The 22088-nt window shown below is 36.1% G+C and overlaps 1 protein-coding gene across 1 annotated transcript in view; it reads left to right on the forward strand.

The window, feature by feature from the left end:
• FAF1 (Fas associated factor 1) overlaps positions 1-22088 on the forward strand; it is a 428908-nt gene that overhangs the window by 323794 nt on the left and 83026 nt on the right. Inside the window, exons 14-15 of the mRNA XM_047789144.1 lie at positions 14787-14923; positions 19032-19120. Coding sequence (XP_047645100.1) covers positions 14787-14923; positions 19032-19120 — 226 coding nt within the window. The remainder of the gene's footprint in view (positions 1-14786; positions 14924-19031; positions 19121-22088) is intronic.

Raw genomic sequence — 22088 nt, forward strand, 5'->3', positions numbered from 1 at the left:
CCCCTTTGTACTGTGTTGCCACATCCTTACCTGTTCTGTGACTCCCTGCAATTGATGTATATATAGTTCTGTGCAAATATTCATTCCCAACAGCTAATTGTCCTCGTATTTTAGGATATACAGATTAAAATAAATATGACTGCCAGAGGCACTTGATCCAGTGTTTATATAGAATGCAAACTATGAGTTATCTAATGAAACAAATTCTAAAAGTAAAACATTTCCAAAATAAAATATTTTTAAAAGTAATATACCCCATCATATCTTTTGCTTTTCTTTTTTCCTGAAATTGATAAGATCGCAAGAGATTTGTTTTCTTATCTGTTTTGTCAGTGTTGATAATTTTTGTATTCATGGTGGTTGGTGAAGCATTTTTTGCTAATCTCATCATCTGTGCCATTTAAATTGGTAGCATTTTCTCTCTTTCATAAATAGTGGTAGTAAAACACTGAGAGAAATTGTAAAAGAAACGTGTTAGTTCAGTCATGTAAGACCACCTATAGAAACTACTTCCTCTGGCATTTTTCCAGTATTTGCCTGTCAGTCTGTATAGATGCTCAAAGAAGTTTGTTTTAGTGCCCAATAATCCTAATGATCAAATTTGCCAAATATACCACCAAAAACTGACTGTTAATCTGCAATTGGAGAGCGAAGCAGAGTCCTCTTTCTCATGTGTTTAGATAGTTTGTTAGGGAATAGACTTGGTATCCTTTCCTTCAGCATATGTTTGATCTTTGTACTTGATTGCATTATAGTAATAGAAGTGAGAGTATTACAGTATTCGCAAATAAGAGATGTTTTTTTTAAAGCCGCATGTGAATTTGCCTGCTGTTGGCTGACTCAGGCTGTAGCCACAGCAACAATTTTTAAAATCCTCCTAAATTGTCTCCCCTGTGTCTTTCCTTTCCTCAACATGTGATTATTACCCAAAACATCCTTTTTAACATGCTTCTCTACAGATCTCAACTAAGGAAAGAATGAGGCAAGTTTATATGAACAATAAAGATGTTCTGTCTCAATCTGAGAAATTACGTTTCCAGTCCCAGTATCAAATAAGGTATTGGAGGTTCTCAGCTTCTCCCAAATAAGTTACTTAACTAACAGCCATAGAAACAAAAATTTATTATTTGGCTATTATGAAAGCTTTGTAAGTATTACTTATTTGTTCTTAAAGCAAAACCTATATTCACATTTAAATATGTCAGTTGCCATTCTTAAGACTGATTTTCAATATAACTGTTTCCTCACTGCTTATGCAAACAATCATACATCAGTCGTAAAATTTAGGGCAATTAAGGGGTGAGACTTAGTCTGGGATTATGACAAAAAGGAGATTATTAGGCAAATCGTATAACATTTCTGGATTTTTTTTTTTCTTCTATGAAAGCTGGGGGGTTACTGACGCTATTAGAACTTTTATCTCTAAAATTCTAGGATTTTTGATGACTTTAACACAATAGTTTTCAAAAGAAAAATGAGAGGTAAGCAAGATTTCATTTAAAAAATAAATGTTAGTAAAGTTTATAAGTAAATTATACCATATTTCCCTTGCCAGCTTGTGATCCAGCCAGAGTGACCCTAATTGGGTGTAGCCAAGGAAGCCATGGTTATTTTCCACCTCTATGACCAGTAAAGGCATCTTCCTCCCCTTGGAACTATCCTTCAAGTTTTTGCCATTTGTGATGGGAGCTTCTGCTGACAGAGTATCAATAGCTAAGATCAAGACTAACACTACTTAGGAGTTCCCGTCGTGGCTCAGTGGTTAACAAATCCGACTAGGAACCATGAGGTTGCGGGTTCGGTCCCTGCCCTTGCTCAGTGGGTTAAGGATCCGGCATTGCCGTGAGCTGTGGTATAGGTTGCAGATGTGGCTCGGATCCCACGTTGCTGTGGCTGGTGTAGGCCGGCGGCTACAGCTCCGATTAGACCCCTAGCCTGGGAACCTCCACATGCTGCAGGTGCAGCCCAAGAAATGGCAAAAAGACCAAAAAAAAAAAAAGACTAACGCTACTGCTTTTTTTTAAAAGGTGCATAACAGTAGCAATCATTAATTAAGCCCCACCTATGTATCAGACACTCTGTGTATGAACTCATTTAATCCTCACTCTGTATACATAATTACCCCTCATTTAACTGCCGTTCTGCAAGGTAAATGGCAAAGGTTCAGTTTCACCTGTGAGGAAACTATTTTTGGCTCAGAGAAATTCTGTAACTTACCCAAAGTCACAGAAATGTTGTACCAGATATAAATCCTAAATCTACTTGTGCACTTCTGCTACAAAATACTTCTTCAGGCTGGCTTATTTAACAACAAAAAATTTTTTAAAATAACTATGTGCAAAGCCTTAGGGAGATACAAGACAAGGATCTTTCGCTCAGGGAACAAATAAGCATGGAACTTATCAAATCAGAGTGGGGGGTTAGAAGCATTCTTAGTTAACATCCAATTTGAAACTATGCAGGCATTTTCCCCTATAATATGTCTAGTTGATGTTACTGCAATCTCTACCTCAATATTGCTAGGGACAGAGAAATGAAAGCTTCAAAAGGTAGTGTATTTTTGAGCGGCTCTAAAAGCTGGTAAATGTTTTTTTTTTCTACAGAACTTCTTCCCAGAGAGAGCTTCTGCAACTTTCTACCATTTGGTTCTAGTTTTGGCCTTGGAATTACCTGGAATAAGCCTGATTTCTCTTCTGCATTGTAGTCCTTTATCGGTTTAACCACAGCTATCTTGTCTGCCCCAATTTTCTGGGTTTTCTTACCAAGTATATGTATTTCTTCCATTATTCCTCATGTGATAGGGTGTCTAGACGTAGCCTATTCTAAAGGGACCCAGAATTGAGCATAATGCTTCAGAGGAAATTTCTCTGGTACTATGCTTAAGTCTATTCCGTAATTTTACTATTGGCTCCTGTTGAACCGAGGGAGTCAGCTAAAATCCCTTAGCAATTTTTCAGATATGGGGTGGCTCAGAATGGGCTGTGTCTGAGTTGTTATTAAATCAGATCTCTGCCATTCTGTGCTAATGCAGTTGATTGAAAGATCTTTGGAAGTTCGGATTCTGCCTATTAACTCTTCCAAATTTTATCACTCATAAATGGTACTTTAACTCCTTATCAACTGTACTCCTATTAACATTCTTGATAATTTTCTCAGACTACAGACATGTTCAGCTTTATTTACCACACTTAGATGTGGTCATCAATAGAAACTGTATCACCCCCATATATTTTAATTTCAAACATCTGGGTCTGACCAACACTTTGTATTCTACTCACTTACTCACGTATTGCTGGTGCTAAAATTTTATAATCTCATCGTGCCCTTCAATCTGTTGACTTCACCAATTCACTCCATCCACCCTTTCCTGTGTCCAGTCTTCATTTCCCTCCTTGTCCTATTTAAATTTGAAGGTCTGTCATTATCACTTCCTTGTAATACTTTATAAACTCCCTTGTCTCTGTCTGCCTTCATTGCACTCATTGTTGAACCCAACAAGTTATCTTCTCTATATGCCAGTGCCTTGCAGTTGAATGTTACTGGAGACAGTCTCACCACCTGATTTTTTAAAAATAAACTCAAGCTAAGTTTTGTACATAAATAATGAATTCAGCTTTGTAATTCTGGCAGCTGAAGGAGAAAAAGGAAATGTGATAGCATATCCTCATTCATTTATCCATCCACTGCATACTTAGTGAGTTTCTATTATGTGCCAGGTACTAGGCCGTAGAGTTTACAGTTTGCTGTTTAAAATTCTCATTGTCTATATACACAATGGAATATTACCCAGCCATTAAAAGGAAAAAAAATGGCATTTGCAGCGACATGGATGGACCTAGAAATTATCATGCTAAGTGAAGTCAGTCAGACAGTGAGACACCCACATCAAATTCTATCACTTACATGTGGAATCTAAAAAAGGACACAGTGGAGTTCCCGTCATGGTGCAGTGGTTAACGAATCTGACCAGGAACCATGAGGTTGCAGGTTCGATCCCTGGCCTTGCTCGGTGGGTTAAGGTTCAGGCATTGCCGTGAGCTGTGGTGTAGGTCGCAGACACGGCTCAGATCCTGTGTTGCTGTGGCTCTGGTGTAGGCCGGCGGCTACAGCTCCGATTTGACCCCTAGCCTGGGAACCTCCATATGCCGAGGGAGTGGCCCTAGAAAAGGATAAAAAAGACAAAAATAAAAAAGGACACAATTAACGTCTTTGCAGAACAAATACTGACTCACAGACTTTGAAAAACTTACAGTTTCCAAATGAGACAGGTTGGGTGCGGGGGCGGGCTGGGGGTTTGGGATGGAAATGCTGTGAAATCAGTTGTGATGATCATTGTACAACTATAATGTAATAAAATTCATTGAGTAAAAATAAATAAATAAATAAGCTTAAAATTCTCATTGTCTGATAAGAGGAAGCCTAATAGTTCAGCTCAGAATTTCCTGGCCCTAAATTTAAGGGAGAATTTTATTACATGATATTCTACTTGAGAATCATTAAGAAATGTAAAACAATAACCAATTATTTTCTACTTTTGTTTTATATAAGATAGATTATTTTGAATAGATGTTTCTTATATAAATCCCCTGCAAAAATAGAGGATTTTGTATTAAATTTTTTTTCAGTAATGGTAGTTGTATGGGAATATGGTCCTTAAATATTCCTTTTTCATGATTTAACTCGTAACAGGTATAGAGCTTAGAGGAAAAGCCTACGTAGTAAACCTATCCATTCAACTCTTTCTATCAAACATCAGCTGTCTCAAATGAGCCTTTGTCAAGTTATAATTGATTCTTGCTTGAAAGATTTGATGAGTGAGTAAAGTGCTAATACTGTGTGCTGTTGGTTATTTATCTTTTAAAGACTTTCCTCCTGTGTATAAGATTTCTACTAATGCTCTCTTACTTGTAAAAAATCCATTAGAATAATAGTTCTTTTCAAATACATAAGAAAATTGTGTATAAATGTCAGGGTTTCAAGAGAAGCCAACGAACTCTGAAAATATTTTATATAATAATAATGCCAAACAAATTTTATATAATAATAAAAACACAGTCTCCAGATTTTGCAGGTGGAAAAAAATCAGAGAACATAGTGCAAATATATATATATATACACATCTTTACTTCAATCTCTACCTTAGAGTAGGGCATGATCTTAAGATGATTCTATAGAATTTACACAGCAGTATAATACAGTGCCAGGCATGCTATTAAGTATGACTTCTTATTGACCGATAAGAGTCTGAGATTTGCTGTTATAACTTATTTTAGGCAACATTTTACCCTATCCATAATTTGGGGAGGGGGGGGCAAGGGAAGAGGAATCAAACATCTATTTTGACTCTGAAACATGGAGAAAAAAGAAGTAATATTGATTAATCCACAGACCAATTCCAAAAGCAGGTATCATTACCTTCAACTTATATATGAGAAAACTAAGGCTGAGAAAGATTGTTATCCATAGAAAAAACTAGTAAGTGACAAAAATCAGATTTATTTGACTCTAGAGTCTTTGTTCTTCCCACAGTATTATGCTGCTTGCAATAATTTCTGCTTTCTCTAATATGTTAATATTTGGATGTTTTACATCTCTTCTAAGCCATATTTTCAGTCAGTGGGTGGTAACAGGATGAAATTATGTGAAAAACATCAGTATGCTTAAAATCAGGAGGGAAGCTTAGCCTCGTGAACCTGTGAACCAATACCTGCTATTTTGAGCAACCAAATGACCTATTAAAGTAGAAGCATACTGAAAGAGGCCTTAGCCTTGATAATTCACACCAACTGTCTTAATTAAACTGTTTTCAGCAAAGTATTTGGAAGAGGAAAAGGAAGTTGTGTGGTCAACATTGTCATGGTGGAGATAAAGGTTACTGAAGCATGAACTGCTTCATACAGCAAATATACTGTTTGGCAGTAGGTGCTAGGAATGCAGAGGTGAATAAGAGATGATTCTCCCAATAGCTGTCCAGGAGCACCATCTTGGAATAGAAAGCTCTCCTTGACTTCTAAGCTCCCATTCCTTTCTCTGATTTTTTTTCCCAGCACTTAATCTGAACCACTAAATCTATACATCTGATTATGTTTCCTATTTGGGGCTGTTGATTTATCAAACGCAAAATATTCTTTGTTATCTTAAGGACACAAACCATGTCTTATCCTTGTATATTTCATAGGCCCTCATAAACACCTATCAGTTAGTAAAAGGCACAGAAGAAAGAGTATCTGACATTTTACATAAATTTGCTCTTTTGTACAGCCGCTGGAAAATGAATCTTCTCTTTGCATTGCTAGAGAAGGAATTTCTCCTTTTGATAAGCTCTTTGGTTAGGTGTTCTCTATTACCTCTCTCAACTTAAAAATAAAATAAGGTACTTTGAATAAATGTTTGTGTTCTTACTAATGGTGAGAAAAAGACAGCCAATTAATTATCTATTTTTGATTATTGTCCCTCAAAAAAATTAGTACAAATTAGTCCCAGCACTGTCATTAAACTGTAAGTGCCTCAAAGCCTTTAGACATAAGTGATTATAGATGACAACAAGGAGATATTTCGATTTATTTTAAAACTCTCACTACTAATCTGTTGAGACAATTTAACAGTTTACTGTTACTGAGTAGTCTTAAACCAGGTAGACAGGTGAAAGATGCTTTTCAGATTAAATCTTCCCAAAATCTCATCCCGTGTTTTCTTAAATTAGCCTTTAGTTTGACTGTGTTCTCTGACATGCGTATAGTATTTGTATTTGCACAGAAAATTGGAAAATATGTACCACTAGCCACTAAATGATTCTATACCTTTTTTTAAACCTTTATCTAGTACTCTTTAATAACTCTTTTTTGGTTTCTTTTTTTAAATTTCTTTTAAAGTATAGTTAATTTACAATGTTGTGTCAGTTACTGATGTACAGCATAGTGACCCAGTCATACATACATATACGTTTATTTTTTCCCTCATATTCCATCATGTCATTCCCCGTGCACCTTATTGTTTATCCATCCTAAATGTAATATTTTGTATTTAGTAACCCCAAATTCCCACTACAGCCCACTCCCTCTCTCTCCCCCTTGGCAACCATATGTCTATTTTCCATGTCTGTGAGTCTGTTTTGTAGATAGGTGCAATATTTTAGATTCCACGTGTAAGCGATAGTCATATGATATCTGTCCTTCTCTTTCTGACTTACTTCACCTAGTATGAGAAACTCTAGTTGTATCCATGTTACCACAGATGGCATTATTTTGTTCCTTTTTATGGCTGAGTAGTATTCCATTAAGTATATATACCACATCTTCCTAATTCATTTATCTGTTGATTCTATGCCTTTTTACCCTGTAATTCCACTTCACCAACAGTCTTTTTTTTCTAAGGAAATATTTCAAGAATTTATCCCCGAGTTCCTGTGGTGGCACAGTGGTTAACGAATCTGACTAGGAACCATGAGGTTGCAGGTTCGATCCCTGGCCTTGCTCAGTGGGTTAAGGATCCGGCGTTGCCGTGAGCTGTGATATAGGTTGCAGACGCGGCTCGGATCCTGCGTTGCTGTGGCTCTGGCACAGGCTGGCAGCTACAGCTCCCATTCAACCCCTAGCCTGGGAACCTCCATATGCCACTGGAGTGGCCCAAGAAATGGCAAAAAGACAAAAAAAAAAAATTTTTTTAATTTAAAATAAAATAAATAAAAATAATTTCTCCCAGTATTATTTATAATGATAAAAAAAAACTAGAAAGAAAAATCTATCTGTAAGTAAATAGTTATGAATATGGCAACATATACATATACTCAATGGAATATTATTCAACCATTTAGCATTCTGGCTCATTACTATTGTATAGAAGGCTAAAAATCTGTATCCAATTAGGCAATGATTACCACAAAAAGGAAAAATTATATTTGAGCAGAAGACTGCTAAGAAATAAACAGATGAGATTAAGATTTGTTCAAAGTTTGGGGTTGCATGCAATATTTTTTATTTTTGTAAGAGATTTGGTATCCTACTTTCAAATTCATTGCTTATTTAATGATTAGATAATATAGTCACATTAATCAAAACTCAAAAAACATAGAAAGATATATAATGAAGTCTCCTACTTATCCTTGTCTGTAAGTTACCCTTCCCAGAGGCAATGTCATAAGTTCCTTGTTTATCCATCCAGAGATTATTTTGTATTTATAAAGCTAACATACAAACTTTTCCTCAGTTTTACACAAATAGTAAACATTAACACCCTGCTTTTCATACTAACATTGTATCTTTTTTTTTTTTTTTCTTTTTAGGGCCACACCCATTGCATATGGAGGTTCCCAGGCTAGGGCTCCAATCGGACCTGTAGCTGCTGGCCTACACCACAGCCACAGCAACGCGGGATCCAAGCCATGTCTTCAACCTACACCACAGCTCATGGCAATGCCAGATCCTTAACCCACTGAGCGAGGCCAGGGATGAAACCTGCATCCTCATGGATGCTAGTCGGGTTCGTTAACCACTGTGCCATGACAGGAACTCCTAATGTTGTATCATAAACGATATCTCGTATCAGTTTGTAAAGAACTCTTTCTGTTTTATGGATACTTAATATTCCTTGGAGTTCCATAAGATACTATAATTTATTTAACCAGATCCTATTTGTTGACATTTGGGTTATGCCCAATTTTCTGCCATTACAGTCTTTATAGTAAATAACTATGCATATATGTTTCCAACTGAAAATATGTTTGTAGACTAAATTCCCAATTGTAGGAGTGCTAGGGTAAACGTTTGTATGCATATTTAATTTTAATGGACACTGGCAAATTGTCCACAGGGAGTTGCTACCAATTTCACTCCTACTAGCAGTGTACAAGTAGTTACTTTTTTCCTTATAGCCTTGCCAGTGCAGGGTGTTACCAAAATTTTTTTATCTTTACTAATCTGACAGATGAAAAATTGTTTCATACTGTAGCTGTAATTTGGAGTTAACTCATTATGACTTGTTTTGAATATCTTTTCACACGTTTATGAGCCTTTACTGTTTCCATTTCTGGAAGCTGTCTTTATGTATTGTTTATTGGTCATTTCCTTATTGTTTTGTAAGAGTTCTTTATATTTTGGGAAATATAGCCCTTTTTCTGTGGTTTGAAATTCAGAATTTTTTTCTCCTCTTCATCATTTATCTTTTGGCCTAGTTATGGTGTTTTTTACCATGTAAAAATAGTCAAAATTATCAATTTTATCTTTTATGCTTAATTCTGCTTCTGCTTTACTACCTTCTTGTCACCTTCCAAATATGCCCAATACTACTCTCCAACTTTAAGGTCTTTGTATTTGCCATGCTCTCTGCCTGGAATTCTCATCCCAGAGATATGTATTCCATTCCCTCCTTTACTTCTTTTGAGTCTTTGATCAAATATCAACTCTTCAGGAAGACTTGCCCTAACTACCCTGTTTAATTTTGCACCCTACCCGTCACTGCTTTGTTTTTCCTCTATCCCTGGAGCTCACAGACTTGAGTCTCACATTATGTTGCAGCTCCCTATACAAATGAAGCAAGTGGGAATTAACTTCTTCAAAGTGATCATCACCTCAGGACACTAGACACTTAGCCCAATGAAGCTACCATTGCCCAAAACATTTGAGGGACACCTTCTTTAAGAACTGCCTTCAGAGAGAGCTTAAAGCCTTTCAAGGAAAGCAGTCCCATTTCCTAAAAGCAGTGATTCTCAAAGTGTGTTCCATTAACCACTTGCATCAGAATTACCTGAGGTGGTGTTGGCACCTTATTAAAAAGGCAGTTTCCTGGGCCTTACCCCAGATCTTTTGGGTCAGAATCTCAAGGGGATGGAGGGATGAACTTGCCTTTTGAATAAACTCCATAGGTAATTTCTAGGCCACTAAAGCTTTTGCACAGCAAAGGAAACCATAAACAAAATGGGAAAAAAAAAACAAAAACACAGAATAGAAGAAAATAGTTACAAATGAAGCAACTGACGAATTAATTTCCAAAATATACAAATAGCTCATGCACCTCTATATAAAAAAAGAATCAAAAAATGGTCAGATCTAAATAGAAATTTTTCCAAAACAGACAGATGGCCAAAAAACACATGAGGAGTTCCCGTCATGGCGCAGTGGTTGACGAATCCGACTAGGAACCATGAGGCTGCGGGTTCGGTCCCTGCCCTTGCTCAGTGGGTTAACGATCCGGCGTTGCTGTGAGCTGTGGTGTAGGTTGCAGACGCGGCTCGGATCCCGCGTTGCTGTGGCTCTGGTGTAGGCCGGTGGCTATAGCTCCGATTGGACCCCTAGCCTGGGAACCTCCATATGCTGAGGGAGCGGCCCAAGAAATAGCAAAAAGACAAAAAAAAAAAAAAAAAAAAAACATGAAAAGATGCTCAACATCCCTAATTATTAGAGAAATGCAAATCAAAATTACAATGAAGTATCACCTCACATTGGGCAGAATGGTCATCATCAAAAAGTCTACAAACTGTGAGTTCTTGGTGGTCTGGTTATTAGGATTCTTCTCTTTCACTGCAGCAGCCCAGATGTAATCCCTAATCTGGGAACTGGAATCTCACATCAGGCCACTCCACGCTACAGCTCCCCACTCCCAGCCAAAAAAAAGTTTACAAACAATAAATGCTGGAGAGGGTGTGGAGAAAAGGGAACCCCTCTATACTGTTGGTGGGAATGTAAATTGGTATAACCACTGTGGAGGACAGTATGGAGGTTTATTAAAAAACTGAAACTGCCATGTGATCCAGCAATCCCACTCGTGGGCATATATCTGAAGAAAACCATAATTCAAAAAGATACACACACCCCAATGTTCATAACAGCATTATTTACAATAGCCAAGACTTGGAAGCAACCTAAATGTCCATTGACAGAGGTATGGTTAAAGAAGATGTGGTACTGGGGTTAGTAGATGAAAACTGTTGCTTTTGGAGTGGATGAGCAATGGGATCCTGCTGTACAGCACAGGGACCTATATATCTAATCACTTGGAATGGAACATGGTAGAGGATAATGTGAGCAAAAGAATGTGTGTTTGTATATATATATGTGTGTGTGTGTGTGTGTATGACTAAGTCACTTTGCTGTACAGCAGAAATTGACAGAACATTGTAAATCGATCATAATAAAAACTTTTTTAAAAAATGGGTATGGTACATATATACAGTAGAATATTACTCGGCCATAAAAAAGAATGAAATAATGCCATTTGCACTAAATGGATGGACCTAGAGATTATCATACTAAGTGAAGTAAGTCAGAAAGAGACAAATATCATGTGATATCTTCTATGTGAAATCTAAAAGAAAATAGTAATACAGTGACCCAATGAGCCTATTTACAAAACAGGCAAACTCACAGGCATAGAAAACACAGTTATGGTTACCAAAAGGGAGACATGAAAGGGCAGGATAAATTAGGAATATGGAATTAACATGTATACACTGCTGTATATAAAACTGATAACCAACAAGGACCTACTGTATAACACAGGGAACTGTACTCAATATTTTGTAATAACCTATGTGGGAAAAGAATCTTTAGGTATACTTTGCTGTATACCTAAAACTAACAACATTGTAAATCAACTGTATTCCAATAAAATTTTTTTAAAATCCATTACTCAAGGCGATGTATGCAATACAAAAACTCATAGAGAATTTATATGTATGCTTAAAACATCTATTCAAAATTTACTTTACAATCAAAATTTTTTTTTTGCCTTTTTGCCTTTTTCCAGGGCTGCACCCGCAGCATATGGAGGTTCCCAGGCTAGGGGTCTAATAAGAGCTGTAGCCTCCAGCCTACACCACAGCCTCAGCAACTCGGGATCTGAGCTGCGTCTGCGGCCTGCACCACAGCTCACAGCAATGCTGGATCCTTAACCCACTGAGCGAGGCCAGGGATCGAACCCACAATCTCACTGTTCCCAGTCAGATTCGTTAACCACTGAGCCACGATGGGAACGCCAATAATCAAATGTTATTCCACCTCAAGTAGGTCTATGACGAGTATGTTGCTTAACTTACTAAAATATTTTATAATCAAAAAAAAAAAAAAGCCGTTTCTTCTTGCCACAGAACTGTTGCCATTGCTTTCTTTGGTTTTGAGATTGTAGGAATCCAGTTGCCATAGAAATTGTTTATCCCTTCATGACCCCTGACTCTGAAGACCTTATGCAGTTAGATTGGCAAGTTGGATGCTGCCTCTGGGTGTACTGTGGCACACTTTTATGTCTTCAGAAGGAAGACAATACCACAATTATGAAAACGATGTTTTCTTCCTCTTAAAACAATTTGTTTTTCCCCATGTCTGATTTTGCTCTAATGTTTTGAGGTAGGTTTTTGCTGCTGGTAGTGTGCTGTGAATGGTAACTTTGTAATGAGAATGATCTTGAGAGAATGAAGCAAAGCCTCCTAGCCATGAAAAAATTTAATATTTGTGTTGTGAAGTTCTTATAAATTGTAGTGGAAGGAGTGACAAGAAGGAATTTTTAAATTTGGGGCTATCTGTTGGCCCTACAGACTCTCAGGGATTGAAACTTGAAATCTCAAAGTAAACATGATTCAGATCTTAGGAATATTAATCAGATTAATTAAAATTTTAACAAAGTCGCTCTTTGATTAGAATGAATTGTTAGTTAAGGCCACTAGATCAGCTGGCTCTATGTCCCTTTGTATTTCTCAGCTGCTTCCAAAATGTTAGAATGATTTGCCAATACCCAGGAGAAAACTGATCGCGTTGTTTTTTTATAGTAATTGAATAACTTAATGGATGATGTGACACTGAAGGCTATACCTCCCTTGAATATGTTTTGTGTAGTTTTGAAATTTATGTTATATATAACTTACGCCTAGTAAGATACTTACATTTTCATAATTATTTTCCTTTCTAGCTCACTTTCACAAAAAGAGTTTGGGATGTACACAGTTTCCAGACAAAATTGTCTTGAAATCAAATTCTTAAAACCACTAAGCCAACTTGCCTGTCTGCCTCCCTTCTTTTCTTCCTTCCTTCCTGGCTTCTTTCCTTCCTTCCCTTTTTGGGGGCCTCCTGTTTAGGTAGTATTTAATATCGCTTGTGAAGCTAGTGCTGTGATGGGCATCTACTGTGTGATATCCACTTAATCCATTGGTGTGAAAGCAACAAGGACTTATTTCCTCCCTTTTGTAGGAAATGGCATTCCAACTGTTCTTTGACATCTTTAATTTCAGAGGTTGCCAGTGGTCAGATCAGGGTCAAGACTGGCTTCAACTATTTTAGTAAGAAGCAGAAAGAAAAATGAGATCCTAACTTTCAGGTCCCCTGATCTACACATCTCCATGGACGAATTACAGCTGTGTGTGTGTGAAATCTGGTATGGAGGCTTAGGCTACTTGAGCACCTTTTATCCCTTAATAGTTGTGGAATGTGAAGATCTGAATTTTCATGGGGGCACTGATATTTCATGGCCAACAATGGGTTTTTTAAGGCCTTGTCGTTTCAAATTGTCAAAGGGTCTAGTTAGAGCTACTCTAAATGTGTATATGGACCTACCTCCCAATGAACTTATTGCAGTGGTGCTAACCTGTCTTGACACTCTTGCCAACAGTTCTAGTGACCCTGCATTCAGTAGTCACAGCATAGGTTTTGTGGAGGACTCAACCTAAATTTCTGAGATGAATTTCTATAGACAAGAAATATATTGGCTTTAAAAATTAAGAGGTTTGATTCTGTTTTGAATTTGGTTATCAAATGAATCTGAACACATGACATTTTAATGCCGTTTATCTTTTCAAATAGATTTACCTTCTAATGCATGTGACGACAGGACTTTGCTCATCAGCTAAGAACATACATTTCAGAGGAGTTGTTACCTGAAATATTATCATAAGGCATAAGAAAACACACGATTTAAGTTGCCTTTCATGAACATAATTAAGAATTAATAAGCCAGTACCAGTGGCTAGTCCCCAGAATTTCCACTGTTTTGCCTTTTGTGACCTGTGTTATTAAAAGTCCATTATTTTTACAGACTTTATTAAATTGGATCTTATTAAAGCATTCTATATTTGCATTTGGTCTTTCATAATTCATTATTATTATGACATTTACTTTTTACCATCAGATCTGAAAACATATCATAAGCTACCCTTTTCTCTTGAAAGAAATGCTAATTTCAAACAGTCCTCTAATAGAAGAGAAAAGCTTTATCAGTTTTTTCATTTATTCCAGATCGTGTTAAGAATACTAATGCTAGACTTCAGTATGCTAATATCTCTGAGCTTTTTTTGGTCAAAAGCTTAGAATTATTATTTTTATCCCATACTAAGTATGAAGCTAGAAGACCTGCTCCTACTGGAGAAAACGTAATTCCAAAGTACAATTCTTGATTCTAAGAACTTGTGAAAATGTTGCTAAATCCTGTTTAAACTGTGGTGATGCTGGTCATTGCAACTTTTACCACATGGTATTTATCCTCTTTAAGAAATTCTTTCCTCTTAAAATTCATTTTGTTTGTTTTTTCTCATAGTTTAGGGTAGTATAGCCTGCATGTTAAGAATGATAAGAATCATCACATGATAAGAACCCTATGTTATTAGCCCCAATCAGCACCTAGGGTGTACTGCCTGCTTTTCTGTAAAATAATCATTTCCATATCATTCATGATATAGTTGAAAACTTAATATAGGAAGATTTTTACATCATACAGACTATCTAATTATAATAAAACAATGAGTTTTTTCTTGGGGTGCTGGTAAATTTATTAAACTCTGAAATGAAACTTTGGATTTTGTCTCATTTTAGATTTCTGACAATGTGCAATAGACACTTTGGCAGTGTTGTTGCTCAAACCATTCGGACTCAAAAAACAGATCAGTTTCCACTTTTTCTGATTATTATGGGAAAACGATCATCTAATGAAGTGTTAAATGTGATACAAGGTAAAGTACATGTTGCAAGAGGAGTAGAGTATCTCCTTGAATGTGTGATAATCTTTAATGTTTCTCACTGTTGCTGAAAATAATTCTCTGTACTGGTGAATATCTTTGTGTTTTAAAATATAGAGCATCCTGAAGAAGAATATATTTAAAAAGTATAGGTGCTATGAAAAATAAAATATCCAACAGAAACATCTTAATAAAATTGCAGAGCCCTTGAGACATAGGATAATCATGTTAAATGTTCAGAATTGCTGAATTTTCTAAACTAGCAATTTAGTCATCAAATATGACATCTATTGATTCCTTGCTATAATGTTGATTGGTTGAAGGAAATCCTTATCTTTAGTAATAAAAAAAAAAAAAGAGTGACTAGATATTATGAATTGAATTGTTCACAGTGGCACTTGTTTCTCATTTGTGTGAATCCATGTCTAGAATATAACCCTAAGGCGTGAAGCTGTAGGATGCCTGTCAAATTAATCACAGTGCACTTTCTTTACCCAAAAAAAATGAGTAATTTTTTTAACCTTACCAATGTACCTTAAGGATTAGTATAAAATATTACTTTATTCATGGCAAAGAAAGCTTAAATTTTAAACAGTGTATCTACCCTCCACCACAGGGAAAAGGATGTTTCAAGTGCTTCAAGCTAAATCTTGTGTCCAAGATACTTAATTTCTGCCCCTATTTAAGTCAAAAGTTCTATAGCAGATAATGTAACAGAGGAAGAAGTGTAAATTCTAGTGCTTTTAAAACTCAAATAAAACAAAACCTCAGGTATTTTATGTTTTCTCTATAACTAGAGCATTCAGTTTCATAAACAATGTTAAGACCTACAGGGGGAAAATACATAGGGTAGATGAATAATGAAGATAATATTTTATTCCTGTTTTCCCTGTCAGAGGCAATAGTACGATAACTAGTGGTTCTCAAAGTGCAGTCCATGGACCCTGGAGGTCCCGGACCTAGGCCCTTTCAGGGGATCTAAGAGGTCAAAAATATTTTCATAATAGCAATAGACTTCTTTTTTTTTTTTGGCCTTTTTTACTGTGTTAACATTTACACTGGTGGCACAAAATTGGTGCTTTTTTTTTTTTAATGGCACTTTAGCACAAACCAAGGCCATGGTACAAAACTGTACCAATAGTCACATTTTTCACCTCCATGTATGTGCATCTTAAAATTTTTTATTAAATTATAACCCTATTTATAATTCCTGTGACATAGTGGGCACACATTTCTCCAGAATGAACATAGCGAGTCTTACTTCAAGAAAAAGAACTGAAGTTCCATCATGACCCAGTGGTAACGAACCCAACTAGTATCCATCAGGTTGTGGGTTCGATCCCTGGCCTTGCTCAATGAGTTAAAGGATCTGGCATTGCCATGAGCTATGGTGTAGGACACAGACATGGCTCGGATCTGGTGTTGCTGTGGCTGTGGCATAGGCTGCGGCCACAGCTCCAATTCAAACCCTAGCCTGGGAACTTCCGTATGCCACGGGCGCGGCCCTAAAAAGACAAAAAGAAAAAAGAAAAGGAATTGACATTTGCTGCCAATAATAAAATTTGAGTTTTTAAGCAAAAAAGTTATATCCTTCACCATTTGAGATTGACAGCATAAATTCTTCTCTGGTAACATCAATGGGGATGTTAACAAGTGTGATTTTTAATATCATAAAATTAGCTGTATCAACATTCAGAAGAAGTGCGTAGCTCAGTGAGCCAGTATTCTCCAAGTGACCAATGCATGATATTATACAATCATGCATGGGCAAAAGATCCATTCAATGGGCAAGATAGACCAGTAGATTTTAGTATAACAAAGTACAGTAAGTTCATTAATATGGTTTCAAATTACTCACATACCTAAGAAAATTCCACTTGTCAGTTTGGGTGTATTAAAGAAGATTATCTATTGAAATATTCCTCATATTGCTTCATAAATTTCGACCAAGACAACACATTGTAACTGGTTTAATGTAGATATAAATATGAGAATTCAGTTGTGTCCTGTTAAGCCAGACATTAAAGAAATTTGCAAAAATATTACAATAATGTCATTCTTCTCACTAAACTTTTTCATTTGAACCTAGAATTGTTTTTCATACATTAGCAGATTATAGGTCTATTGTTACTTTTAAAAGAATTGATAAATAAGTTTTAGATATTTTCAGTTTTAATTTCTAACACAGTAAATGCTGATAACTATAACCCACATAAACAAAAATTCTTTGGTGATCTCATTAGTTTTAAGAGTATAAAGAGGTTCTGTTGCAACAGGCTATAGAAAACAAATTTTCCCTGAACCACATTAGCTGGTACCTTTCTCCATCTTGGATCAGTAAGGGATTAGGTGTAAAGTGCCTTCAAGTCCGTTGTAGCAGTGAGTCCTTATAGTTAAGGCTAAAGCACAGTTGATAAGTAGTTGCTTACAGCCTGAAAATTAATGACCAGTGAGTGTGTGGTCACCTGTACAATTATAGTATTTTCCCATTGATGATTCTAGTACCCTCCATAAAGTATTCATGACTCTTAGTCCCTACAGCTTACAAATAACAAATGCAAACCCAAAGATTTGCCTAGCAATGACATCTGTGTTGAAGGTACTCTTAAATTTTTTGCCTGCCATTTGCTATATCTATTAGTAATAACTACCAGTGACTCTGTAAGTGTGGACCAGGCACCTTACATTATCTCTAGTCCTTCTAAGAACCTTACAGAGGTGGTAATATCTTCATTTTGCAGATAAGGAAATTGATCCTTAGAGAGCTAGTTACTCCTCCTCCCCTCATTTGTTCATTTACTAAGTGAATGTTTATTAAGCCTTTGTCATGTACTAGACAATTTCTAGGTACTAGATCAGACAGTTATAAGTAGCAGAACTAGGGTTAGAATTCTTGACTACAAAACCAATTCTGCTTTCTCAGTAACGTGATACCACACCAAGATAATATTTTGTCTCTAGCTTATTTATTGAGGGAGTAGTGCTGACATGAACAAATTAGATCATTTCTTTGGCTAAGAACCACAGCTGCTCCCTAGCACCATGTTGCCAGTGGTCATGAGGAAAATTGTGAAAGGGCCACTGGAAGATCAGGTTAGTCATACCATTGTCCTCTGGGAGGATACCCACAAGGATGCTTGCTCTTTGTTGCCTCATTGGTGGCCTTTGCATTAAGGGGACAAGGAGACACCTTCTCAGACCCTGGAGACAGACTCTTCTGCCTGTAGGCTAAAAAGAAGATAAAAAATTGCCACATCTTCATGTATTTTCATGAATTTCTCTCTTGTTGATGGATCCACTGCAAATAACAAGCATATATGTGCAATATTTGTTTATTATGGACTTGGACAGGGGATAAAATAGCTTTCAGGAAAATCAAACACTCTACCCCCCCCCATAAAGATTTATAGCATAGTTATTTGAAAACAGCTGACGGGGAAATACAATTTGGGCAAAAAAAAGAATTTTTTTTTTTTTTTAAGAAATTGAATTACTGTTTTTCTTTTACAAAGAAGTTTTAGTGATTGGAGATAATTCTAGGTAAAGTATATTGAGGTGGCAAAGACAGGCTTTTGCATCAGACTCATATGGTTTCAAATCCTGGCCCCATCACGTAACCAACTTGACCTTCATTAGTAGGTTACTTGAGCTCTCTAAGGCTCATTTTCCTTCTCTTTAAAAGCAAAATCATAATGACACCTTCAGAGAATTGTTGTACAGATTAAATATGATATCATTTAGCTTAATCATTGGCATCTAAAGAAATGGTAGTTGTTGCTAGTATTATTAGGTGGATAGATTTTCCTAACTTGAAAGATATTTTGATCCTCTTGACTTAGATATTATTCTTATAGTGCTAAAAATCGTTCTTATTAAGAAACTCTTCCCTCAAACCTAAATATTCTGAACTTTCAACTGGCAGTATGCTGCTTTACTTTCTTATTGAAAATATGAAACTTTTCAGTGAAAACATGAAAGTATTAGAATGCTAGTCTGTAATTTTTTAGACTGTAGTTATTCCTTACTGATTAATTTTACAATGACTTTCCATTTTATACTAACTTTGATAATGTAAATTTTGACAATCTCTATATGTTGCTAGGTAACACAACAGTGGATGAGTTAATGATGAGACTCATGGCTGCAATGGAGATCTTCACAGCCCAACAACAAGAAGATATAAAGGATGAGGTAAGGTGAAAGGTTAAGTAGGCCTTTAATAGGATTTTGATGAGAAATTTGTCAGTGACACTTGCCTGTGTCATGATCAATGAATAAGGTTGATGAAGATGCATTTCCACATGACCCAAGGACTTTTATGTTACTGAATTTGCCTCAGAATCCATTCTTTTCATGAACCCAAGTCCCAACAATTTGTTTAACTTTATGGACATTTTTACTATGCTGGTTTGAGAGTGGTGTCAGGAGGTCAGTTTACAGGAAATGAATTCTGAAGTGTGTTTACACAAGAAACTACAGTCCAGGAAATCCTGTATGTCTCGTATGGGTCTTTCACTCGCTCTTAAGGTCCTCTTGCTCTTTCTAAGTATTGAGATTGATTAGCAATGAATATATTTTCATTTGAAACATGTTTTTGAAGCACTATGAAAATTCGTAAAAGCTCTCCAGAATTCTGAATTTCTTGGTCTCCCAAACACACCCAGGTGGTGTAGATAACATGATAGAGTAATAACAGCAGTGCTGATAATGACAGTAGTAGTCAACACTTGGTGACTGTTTGTAATGTACTAGGCAGGATGCCAAGTTCTTTACGTTTGTCCTCTCATGAGGTCCCCACAACAGCCCCACGAGGCTGCATGTGAGTCAGAGTTCTGTCAGGAAACAGATGACACTTTCAAACTGGCTTATTTGAGAAGAACGGTTTTTTTGGGGGGGGCTTTTTTTGTTTGTTTGTTTTTTTAATGGAGGTTCCCAGGCTAGGGGTCTAATCGAAGCTACAGCTGCCGACCTACGTCATAGCCACAGCAACGCCAGATCCGAGCCGTGTCTGCAACCTACACCACAGCTCACGGCAACACTGGATCCTTAACCCACTGAGTGAGGCCAGGGACTGAACCCGCAACCTCATAGTTCTTATCCAGCTTCATTTCCACTGCGCCACAATGGGAACTCTGAGAGGAATTTAATAAGGGAACTATTTATAAAGATGTGGGTAGGGTTTATGGGAGTCAGCAATGGATGTAGTACACTCTAGGGCTAAAAGAGAGTCATTACCATCCCTAGGCCTAACGTTAGGCCTAGGAGAGGGTGGCATATGGAGAGAACTGCTTCTACTTTTTTAGGAACATAGCCAACCTTGGTGACATGGCTAGGAGGAAACCAAAGAACAGCTTCACTTTCTTTTACACGCCTCCTCCTATTGACCTAACTCAGTTAGAGACAGAAAGGCAGGCAAGAGAACCTCCCTGTGCAAAAAACTAGATAGAGCTTGGGTACTGAGGGGCAAATAGAACATGACCCAAAACAAATTGGTGCTGTCATCTCACTTTTGAGATAAGAAGACTGAAGATCAGAAAGGTTAAGTTAATTTATCCAAGGTGACATGGCTAGTAGGATCTATAATAATCTCAGGTAATTATTAGTGCTTTATCAGTAAAGAAATTTCTGAATTAGAAAAATAGCCTTAAGATAAAATATGAGACTCATATTATCATTTGTTAATTTAAAATGTTAAGTTCATTTATCTATCAAACTATTCTTTTAAATATTCTCTTTGTTTTAATCTTTAAAGAAAGATTTGCATAGAACATATAAGGGAGAGTTTGATTTCTGAGCAATGATGTAAAGTCTCCAAGTATAGTGAGTATTTTCAATAGAATGCCCTTTAGCTATTGCAAATGAGAAACATGTAAGCAATTTTAATATAATCTTGTACTACTGCATTTTACTTCATCATCTCTGTCTTCTATTAGACTGTGAGTTTAAGAGCAAGGGTTGTATCATATTCATGTTTGTAACTCTGTCTTCTAACAGTGTACCTAGGACAAAGACATTCAATTAATGTTTGTTAAATAACTAAATAAATGAATACTAGAAAGAATTCATATTAAATAAGTGACTTGTAAAATTAATATTTGATTACAATGGTATAAAATGTGATGTATCCATATTAACAAATATGAAAATTTAGAGTGCTATAACTAGTTTAGAGTTTTAATACTCAGTAGGTCACTTTTATTGCCATAAAACTGTAATTTTTCTTAATAGTCCATGTTTGATTTACTCTGAGGGAAAGGTAATCGGGTATATGTTGGAAAGATGTTTATCTGTTACTTTATAAATTGACAGTGACATTTTGAAATAATGAAGTACTGTGCTTAGTTAGGAATTTGTAATAATAGGTGTGTTGCCATTCAAGATTACTTTTATCCTGGAATAGAGGCATTGATTGACAATAATTCACTAAACACATTCTTCAGCCATTTAAATCTTGAGTCTCATTAGTACTAGATTTACAGATTATGCTTTATAATAATGTGAATGCACAATATTTGCATGCATATTCCCAGTTCGTTCTTTCATCTTAATTTGTGTTCTTCATAATTCATTGGTAAAGAAATTAGCTTTAATTCCTCTAATACTGAGCACAAATTTAATATGAGGGTTATAGGAAAAAAATCTAAGACTCCATATAATTGAAATTTTTTATTGAAATTTAACTGCAAGAGATAACGATTTCTCTTTGTTTTTAGAGTGTCTTCATAAAAGTTATCATTCAGGTCAAAAATAGAGTTCCTGAGAAAAGCTTTTCTGAGTTTAAAGACTTCTTTTGGACTATGCATAGATCATGACTTGTTATCTGCTGAATAAGTGATATGAAACACTGTCCTTTATAATTATGAATTTGGCTTTACTTTTTTAAAAATTTCAAATAAGACTTAAGCGTGCAATTAAAATCAAATTTGTGAACAGATTGGAGGATAGCTTCCTAGGCCTGGATTTATTTAAACTTAACTTTGGTTCAGTTATGTCCATCACTTCAGTGATTCAATTGTATTAATGCCACCAGAGGTGCATGTATAAATAAAACCACTCTGAATCATTCTTCAGTGGCCCAGAATGGACTAACCTTTATGTCACTAATTGTTCTGGCTCTAACCAGGAGGTATAAATTACATGAGCCTCTGTTTTGAAAGAA

The sequence above is a fragment of the Phacochoerus africanus genome, chromosome 8 (assembly GCF_016906955.1).
Source record: "Phacochoerus africanus isolate WHEZ1 chromosome 8, ROS_Pafr_v1, whole genome shotgun sequence".
NCBI lineage: Eukaryota > Metazoa > Chordata > Mammalia > Artiodactyla > Suidae > Phacochoerus > Phacochoerus africanus.